Source organism: Centroberyx affinis, unplaced genomic scaffold, assembly GCF_046629955.1.
Source record: "Centroberyx affinis isolate AG114_WGS23_722 - 3 ecotype Tasmania unplaced genomic scaffold, CSIRO-AGI_Caff_v1 ptg003285l_1, whole genome shotgun sequence".
Lineage (NCBI taxonomy): Eukaryota > Metazoa > Chordata > Actinopteri > Beryciformes > Berycidae > Centroberyx > Centroberyx affinis.
In genome coordinates this window covers 82,039-91,744 of record NW_027281299.1, presented here as the reverse complement: position 1 = coordinate 91,744, position 9,706 = coordinate 82,039, and the positions used below count along the sequence as shown (strand labels likewise).

Below are 9,706 nucleotides of genomic sequence, written 5' to 3'. Positions count from 1 at the left end.
TGGACACATTCCAGGTTTTACCAGCTACAGGATTTTGTATGACAAGGGTTGTTGAGCTCCTCTCTGCCACTGTTTTATGGAGTTTATTCATAGCCTTTGGCTACAAAATCTTTGGAAAAGGCAGCATATGCTAGGAGAAGAGGAGCCTGGAGCTTTGTAAAATCTGAAACAGATTTGACGGCTATGCAATGGGAGTCTTACTGTGTACCAGCTTACCTTCTCTTTTTCTGCTTCATTCTGTTGTATTTTTCCCCAGATGTGCGGGGAATGCACTTTCTTTAGTCATTTATCTGTCTATGTAAACGCTTGGATTCCAATCCTCTCTTTATTAAAAAAAGGTTTTTCATTGCAGTCTGTCAGATATTCTTGTAGGCAGCAGTTGGGGACAGAAATTGCTTGACTCCTGTATTTGAGAATACTCATTCAACATTTGTACAAATATCGTAATACAAGTGTATACAATATCATTTTAGAGCTGTTTAATTTTAGATGTATTCTTAGACTGCACGAAAAAATGAAACAAGCTGTTTCTTTATACTTTTAATTCTAAAAAGCTGTCTATTATTTGATTACTGTTTATTTATATATTTATTCATTTATTTGTTTATTCATGTAAAGCCAATTTCCATGCAATCTAATATTTATTTATTTATTTATTTATTCATTCATTCATTTATCAATTTATTTATTTATTTGCTTTAGTGCAATTAACTTATATATGAACTTAACACACATTTGTTTGGGACAAAATGCATCTAGGTTATACCTTCTCAAGTTCTTCATAACAAATAAATCAAATATTTTCCCAAACGTCTTAATTGCTAAAAAGTATTTTGTATAATTTCACTTGTTAATATATGCCAATCTGTATGGAACTATGTCCTGTAATGTTTCATTATTTTCTAATGTCAATGAATTTTTAGCTGTCTTGTCATTCTTTTACCTTGTTTAATGACGATTAATGTAGCTTAGCATGAAAAATGGAAGCCTTTCATCAGTAAATAACTCCATTTGTTTGTGTATCTGTTAATTTATCTCATTTTCTACTAATAACAGTCCATCATGCAGTCGAGGTCCAACTAGTCCCTTTGTTTAGTCTATTTAAATGTTGGTTTAAAACCTGTATTGTTTAAAGAATGGTTTTCAAGGGATACTGTATAAACATGGGGGAATAAAAACAACATAAAAATGTGAACCTCTTTCTGAACTGTTTAATGAGAATAAATCGTATTGTCTTATATTCATAAGGTGTTCCATTTCATAAGAAAGGAAATCATTCTGTTATGCAGGAAACCCCATGCATAAATTATCTCTCTGCATTGTCATTCATATAATAATGTGGCGGTTTCCAATGTAGCCTTCACCAGAGCCGTAGTGGGGCAGAGTTGTAGGCTATATTTTATTGTCTGTGCAGTATGAATTGGAGAATTGGACACATCTCCCAGAAACCCTTGCAAACCTCGACTTACGTATTTAATCTGCGACAAACACAGTAGAGCACAAACGACTAAAAATCGCACAGCGAGAACATTTAGCTTTATAAAGCAGAAACTCCAGCCCGCATTAGACGGTTTTTTGTTTCTTTAGAAGACAGGAGTCTCAACTCTCGAGGTAAGTTACTTAAATAGGAAATGGTTGCTAAGATCACTTAATACGTTTAGCTAACGTTTGCTAAAGCTAACTAGCTAACTCCATACAGTTTGCTGGGTGCTGTTACTGTCCGACAGAGCTTTACAAACATTCTCAAAAACACATTGAAGTCTTGCCTGTCCCGTGGTTTATTCTCTGTGTTGCATCTATTGCAACATCTGTTGTTTTTGAGAGGTTGAACAGAGCCACGAGCCCCTAAGGTTATGTGTTAGCAGAGGTGTGACCAAGTCAACTTTGCTTGAGTCTCGAGGCACAAGTTTCAAGTCAAGTCTCAAGTCTAAATGTAGATTACCACGTCATGTCCAAGTCAAGCCCATGTCATCGAGTCCAGTATCAATTTAATATCTTAAAGAAAACAAAATACCTAGGACTTCTCATCAATGCAATATCGTTTAGGATAAAAACTGCAACTGCAAGAAGTGCATCATGAGTTTGATTTAAATAAACTCCACCATTCCATACAAATCCAGATAACATAATTAATATTCAGTTGTCTGGTGGAACAAATCACATAACTTTCAATCCAAGTAATTTACACATACACAAGATCTTTTGTCAAGACTTTAGAAACCTTTTCAAGTCCTCAAAGTACAAGTCAAGTCAGAGTCCCAAGTCACCAGAACCCATTCAAGTCTCAAGTGTTGTATTCATGCATCAAGTCAAGTCTCAAGCAATTCAAATTCTGACTTGAGTCAAAGTCGTGACTCGAGTCCCCACCTCTGTGTGTTACTAAAGCTGTTTATATGTAACCCAGTACTACTCCCTTACATACCTGACAGACTGTAACGGTTAAGCTAAGAAACTTTATTTTATCAACCCAGTTACCTTTCTTCTCTCACCTTTTCTACCATTTTTCTGTCAGATGTCTCTGGCGGACGAGCTGCTGGCGGATCTGGAGGAGGCTGGCGATGAGGGGGAGGATGGTCTGTATCCAGGAGGAGAGGAGGGGGAGAGCGATGGAGAGGAGGCAGAGGGAAAGGCAGAAGGAGGGCTGGAAGATATCCCGGAGGAGATGGAGGTGGACTACAGCCTAGCTGAAACTGTGACGTCTATTGCCAAGCTCCGCAATAGCAAACAGGTGAGTTGTATCGTGTGATATTTTATACTAGGGATGGGACGATGTGGTTATCTCATGATACGATTTGATACGCGATATGAGGTTCATGATACAATAGAGTTCAATGACAACAAAGTCTGACTGAATTATGTTTATTTCTGAGCCACAAATCTCTCTAGCAATGGCATTGGCTTGCTAGAATGTAAACAACAATTTAAAAATGTTATTATGAAGTGTAAATAATATAATTTGGATGGAGAGCTTGTGAAATCGTGATGGGCAAGCTGTCTCATTTGTGATTACTACAACAGAATAAGATGTAGCTAATATTCATTTTTCTGCCCCGCATTGTCACATTTTTGTATTGCGATATATTAAATTTAGATACATTGTCCCATCCCTATTTTATACAGACTGATATTTGTAGTAATATGTTTGGTCAGGTCATCCCAGCGTAACCTTACAGTATGTTTACAGTTTTCAGAGATCATGGACAAAATTTCAGCGTATGTTGGAAAGCAACGCAAGAACTCAGAAGGTGAGTGTAAACCATTAATGATAATTTCTTTGGTGTTACTACACATGTTTTATCTACATGTTTTCCCCTGTTAATTGAACACTTTGTTCTGCCCTTCAGTGTCCGGTCCGGTGGAGGCAGATCCAGAATACAGACTGATCGTAGCAGCCAATAACCTCACGGTGGAAATCGACAATGAACTCAGTGAGTTTGCTGATGTTGCTTTTGTAGTACATAAAAAATTACATACATACAAGCTGATTTTTCTTTTTTTTCTTTTTCTGCCTTTGTTACAGATATCATTCACAAGTTTGCCCGTGACAAGTACTCCAAGAGGTTCCCAGAGCTCGAGTCCCTGGTGCCAAATTCTCTAGATTACATCCGGACAGTCAAGGTGAGTTTAATTGATATCTATTTAATCAGCCGGTATTAACAAGCAGTGTACATATTGAAATCCCTTTTCAGAATGGGAACATAGTGCCCCTTGTGATGCACCCAAGGGTCACTATATTCCCCACTTTGCCCCCTACTGGCTTTATTTATGTTAATTTAGTTGTAGTGAAGACAACACATCTGCGAAAGGCCATAATGACTAATAATATTATTGCTGCACCAATATATCGGTCAGGTCTTTTAAAAATAAAACATTTGGGGCTTTAGATAATTGTCCCCCTCGTGATGAAGTTGGGGTCTAATTTTGACTAAACTTGGAGGGAAGACTCATCTTGGCACCGTGTTTAAAAAAAATACACTGATTGACCTGATGGGGACGCTATAATTAAAGGTCAAAATTGAACCACGTCTGATAGTCTCCCTCTTTTGCCCTCTACTACATCAACAAAGTGTCTGCTGCTCTCTATCAAGCAGCTGTTCCCGCAGTAACTCCAGCCAAGGCAGCCAGCAAGGGCAAAAGGAAGAACTGAGCAGTCACTCAGATCACTTTGCATCCAGTCACCCAGTCAACATCTCCCAGTGCAGCTGATGGCCAATGACAACACATCAGATACCTAACATGTTTTGTCAGAACAGTCTCTTATATTCATGCCCCTACAGATCGATTTTCAGCCTTTTTCTGTATTTGGTTGGGAAGATGACGTGGAAAATTATGATGCAACCAAATTCATCAGTGCATTTCAGTGACCCTAACACGCTCTTAGCCTTTTAGATTTTCATTGTTTCCTCTCCGACTGGTCATCTCAAACATGGAAGCACAAAGAAATTATGTCCCTGGTGGAGATATAACTATAAAACGAGCCTAGCTAAAATGGTTACCTACATTCCTTTCACCACCCATTGCTCAGCACTTGTTTCAAACTGGTTGCAGATCCATCCTATCAGTTTGTTATTGCATCAAGACATGAACAATGCTTTTTTTGTTTTTGTTAAAATGGATTTGTAATTAAAACCCTTGTAAAAAGAGAATGCATGCTTAGTCAATTTCCCCTCAATAAATAACGGTTTAATGAAAAGGTATGGAGGTATGTTTTTCCTGTTATTTTTCTGGCATGTAGTTTGAATGTACCAATATGTCATGTGTCTGTGTGTGTCTCCCATTTAGGAACTGGGAAACAATCTGGACAAGTGCAAGAACAACGAGACTCTGCAGCAGATCCTAACCAATGCAACCATTATGGTTGTCAGTGTCACAGCCTCAACCACACAGGGGTGAGTCGACTCACTGGACAATCGTCTGGCTATTCCACGTTACTCTGCTTAATCTGTTCAGCTTTCCCATCTACACATTAACATCTACACTGTCATTGTGCCTTCACGCTCCTTGAGTTTCAGCATTGGATTACTGTCCATGCAAGCAACAGGAAATATCATGTTAGCAGTTATTTGAGATTGCATGAGAGCAGGAATATTAATGAAACATTTTTTTCAACACTCATGTAAACAAAATTATTCTCATTATCAGAGTAAAGGGAAAAATGATTGTGCATCTAAAAATTTTTCATTGTGTGCATCTGTGTGGTTGTGCGGATAACTCTTGTTATCGTTTCCAATTAAATAATTCTATTGATTGCAAATTTGATTGTGTACGCTGACCATTGAAACGATCAATCTATATGCTTTCTTGTTTTAGGTCGATGCTAGGTGAGGACGAACTGAAGCGCCTGGAGGAAGCATGTGACATGGCCCTGGAGCTAAACCAATCCAAACACAGGATATATGAATATGTAGAGTCAAGAATGTCATTCATTGCTCCAAATCTTTCCATCATTGTTGGAGCGTCAACAGCTGCCAAGATCATGGGTGAGAGGCGCAAAAACTATCCATTTTAAAATGTGCCTACTACAGAACTCCACATATAGGTTACAGACGTGGATTGTAACTTCTGTTATTCTCTTATTTTCACTCGCTCCTTTCTTTGGCGTCTCCTCTCTCTGGCTGCAGGTATTGCTGGCGGCCTGACCAACCTGTCCAAGATGCCGGCCTGTAACCTCATGCTGCTGGGAGCCCAGAGGAGAACGCTGTCAGGCTTCAGCAGCACCTCCCTGCTGCCCCACACCGGCTTCATCTATCACTGTGATGTCGTGCAGTCGCTACCCCCCGTCAGTACATGTTCATACTAAACATCAATGAACAATAGTCAAACCTGCACTGTGGTGTATTTTTTGCATTTAACTTAGCATTGCAACTAGTTGGCTAACAGCTGTCTGTCTCTTTTTCCGTTAGGACCTAAGGAGGAAGGCGGCTCGCCTGGTGGCTGCAAAGTGCACTCTGGCAGCCCGAGTAGACAGCTTCCATGAGAGTGCAGTGGGCAAGGTGAAGGTCGAAGAAGCTGACACACATCCACATTCAATTTATGATCAACCATGTGGGGCCAACTATGGCTGCACAATTAATCATGCATAATCATATATCACGATTATTTTAGTTTTCCTTGTTAATAATCCTAGAATATTTTCATATTGGCAATGTTGAAACATTTTAATTTATGTCAGCTGTTGTAGAAAGTAATCAAGATGTTGATATAAGATCCCAAAAGTGCAGTAAAATAAATACATTTCCCTTCCAAATAATCAAGTCTGATAACATAATATGTATCTAGCAAAATAATCCTGATTATTATTTTATTCATAGTCATTGAGTTGTGACATTAACCTTTGTGTCGTCTGTACAGGTCGGCTACGATCTGAAGGAAGAGATAGAGAGGAAGTTTGATAAATGGCAGGAGCCTCCCCCAGTGAAGCAGGTCAAACCGCTGCCGGCCCCGCTGGACGGACAGAGAAAGAAGAGAGGTGGAAGGAGGTAGGGCTGCAACTAATGATTATTTTCATTGTCGATTAATCTGTCGATTATTTTCTCGATTAATCGATTAGTTGTTTGGTCTATAAAATGTCAGAAAATGGTGAAAAATGTCGATCAGTGTTTCCCAAAGCCCAAGACAATGTCCTCAAATGTCTTGTTTTGTCCACAAACCAAAGATATTCAGTTTACTGTCATAGAGGAGGAAAGAAACCAGAAAATATTCACATTTAAGAAGCTGGAATCAGAGAATTTTGACTTATTTTTCTTAAAAAATTACTCAAACCAATTAATCAATTATCAAAATAGTTGGCGATTAATTTAATAGTTGACAACTAATCGATTAATCGATTAATCGTTGCAGCTCTAGAAGGAGGTACAGAACCTGCCAGACACTCAAAACATTGGCAGACTGCCCTGCTGAACGGGCCACACATTTAAAGAAAAGATTGCACTATGAACAGATTGACTGAACTGATCTCTCTTCCTGAAGGTATCGTAAGATGAAGGAGCGTCTCGGGCTGACTGAGATCAGGAAACATGCCAACAGGATGACCTTTGCAGAGGTCAGCACACATTTTCTATCAGAGTGGCTTTTATATCTCCCTCATGACAGGCTTTTCACTGATTCAAAGGAATACCTGCAAATTGAAACTTGTTTCCAGTAAGCTGTACTTTATTTCAACCCAGTGTTGCTCATTGTTGGGCAATAATATGTATAATGCTATTGTTCAACTAAGACCCGTATTGTCAAGCCTTTATTTGGACGGCACATTTCATGCATTCATTCACTCATGTGCTTTATATAAAAACAAGCAAAATTCATTCTAAAGTAGTGCAAACCTGCATAAAAATGCATATAACATTGAGAAAATACACATCGCATAAATAAAATATACATATATCACATGGAGTACCTTCCCCTTTCAGAATGCACAAACACCTACACATACACACACACACGGATAAGACGGAGTCAAAGGCTTTTAAAAAAAGTTTTAATCCTGCTTTTAGAAGGGGTTAGTGTTGGGGAACACCTCAGGTCCTCTGGCAGGCTGGGAATCTAATCCCTAAAAGTGGCTTCAGCAGCTTTTGATTTCATCCATCCGGAACAACAAAGAGGCCAGTGCCACAAGACCTGAGAGATGTAGTTTGCTTGAGTCTTTCAGTCAAGAAGGAAATATATTCTGAGTCCGGGCCATTTAGAGCTCTGCAGCAGAATCTCAATGTCAACTCTAATGCTTGCTGGAAGCCAGTGCAGTGATCTAAGGTTTAATGTGTTCAGTTTTTCTTGTCCTAGTCAAGACTCTTCTGAATTAGCTGCAGGCGTTCCACAGTTTTACCACAAGACTGGAAAAGAGGGCATTGCAGTAGTCTAATCTACTTCTAATAAAGGCATGCACAAGTTTTTCTAGGGCCTGACAGTGGCAGAAAACCTCTGACTTTTGAAACGTTTTCCAGAAAGTTTTTTTTGTGATGCTGTTAAGATGACCTGGAAAGTTCAGACCAGTATCAATAATTGCACCAAGTTTTCTGACCTACTCACTGCACTTCATAGACAGGGAATTTAAGTTAACAGATATTCTGTCGCTCTGCCCTTGTGCCTAAAAGAAGTACTTCAGCATTATGTTTTTAGGTTTATATCCTCTATACAGTTAATTGGTGAGTTAAGAGCTCAGGTTTCCTACCAGGGCAAGTAAAGCTTAATGGGAGGAAGATTCAGTATGGGTGTTCCTGCTCCTTTATTCAGTATTGACTTTTTTTTTTTTACTCTGTCCTGAGATAAAATGGTGTGCGCACATCCCAAATAGAATTTTGTCCTTTGATAACATTATTGCATTCTTGGTTAAGGGAAGTGTAAGGAGGGCGGACTGTGTCAGACTTGCAGCTCATGTTTTGATGCGGTGTTGCAGATTGAAGACGATGCGTACCAGGAGGATCTGGGCTTCAGTCTGGGCCAGCTGGGGAAGAGCGGCAGCGGCCGTGTCAGGCAGGCTCAGGTCAACGAGGCCACCAAGGCCAGGATCTCCAAGTCCCTCCAGGTAAACACATCCACGACTCGTTTTGACTCCACCAGTGATCGCTGATGTATTCATTTTCTCTTTGTGCATTCATGTGCTATCGGATATATATGTATATATAACGACGTTCCTAAATGGAAATTTCACATGAAGTTGGATGATTTAGTCGGAAACCCTGAGAAAATTTTGCTTTTATTGTTATGATGCAATGGTGACCTTTTAACCTTCTCAACAAGGCGAAAAAATAAAGTTTTGTGTCAGTCAACAGTAAGAAAAAAAACATACACAGGCACCTTGTTGTTGGCCAGACTAACCTAACATTTGTTTGAATGAAGTTTGTCAAATTAGCTTGTTAAGCTGTAGGAGGTTTGTTTATTGTATGTCCAGGTTTGATTTTCTGACAAAATAGCACATGAATGCAACACTGTTGAGCAGCAGACTTGGAAGTCTCGTATGTCGGACCTTTCTACCAGTCCATGAACGCACAATCTGTCTCTGTCTCAGCACTTTCCCTTTTTTTTTCTCAAACAGAGAACATTGCAGAAGCAGAGCATGACATATGGAGGAAAGTCCACAGTCAGAGATCGCTCCTCAGGAACCAGCTCCAGTGTCGCTTTCACTCCTCTCCAGGTAAAAAAAAAAAAAACCTGCTCCTTTATTAAATATCCTCTTGACATCTGGCAGGTTCAGTTTTGTAAAAACTCTTCTGCTCTTCTTCTCTCCTCTGCAGGGGCTGGAGATCGTGAACCCACAGGCTGCAGAGAAGAAGGTGGCTGAAGCCAACCAGAAATACTTCTCTAATATGGCAGAGTTCCTCAAGGTCAAGAAGGAGGAGAAGATGTGAAGACAGACACACAACACACACACACACACACACACACACACACACACACGACTGCAGCTCCTCCTGTATCATATTGAGCTGCACTGACAGTTGCACTCAACATTGCAAAGTGATAGTATATTTTCAAAATTGTATGTTTTGTTAAGGCATTGTGCTTCTTTCTGTATTTTGTTTTTACCTTTTGACATATGATTTTTGTTGTTTTAATAAAACAAAATGCAGACATTTTACTTTACTTTGTCTTCATTATTATAGAGAAGGAAAAATACAGCAGTCAATATAGAAGTTGTAATTAATGTTCAAGGCAACTTCTGTCAAGGATCTATTATTTCTATTCATATGCACAAACATTTATTTATTAACTA

The 9,706-nt window shown here is 39.2% G+C and overlaps 1 protein-coding gene across 1 annotated transcript; it reads left to right on the top strand.

Annotated features, from left to right (window-relative positions):
• Positions 1 to 1,480: 1,480 nt before the first annotated feature.
• Positions 1,481 to 9,558, top strand: prpf31 (PRP31 pre-mRNA processing factor 31 homolog (yeast)). The gene is made up of 14 exons (XM_071538542.1): positions 1,481 to 1,611; positions 2,513 to 2,728; positions 3,185 to 3,245; positions 3,345 to 3,428; positions 3,521 to 3,618; positions 4,783 to 4,889; positions 5,311 to 5,480; positions 5,622 to 5,779; positions 5,904 to 5,993; positions 6,352 to 6,479; positions 6,970 to 7,042; positions 8,390 to 8,518; positions 9,029 to 9,127; positions 9,228 to 9,558. The coding sequence occupies exons 2-14, from the start codon at positions 2,513 to 2,515 to the stop codon at positions 9,339 to 9,341; spliced, it is 1,527 nt and encodes a 508-aa protein (XP_071394643.1). The 5' UTR covers positions 1,481 to 1,611; the 3' UTR covers positions 9,342 to 9,558.
• The last annotated feature ends 148 nt before the right edge of the window (positions 9,559 to 9,706 follow it).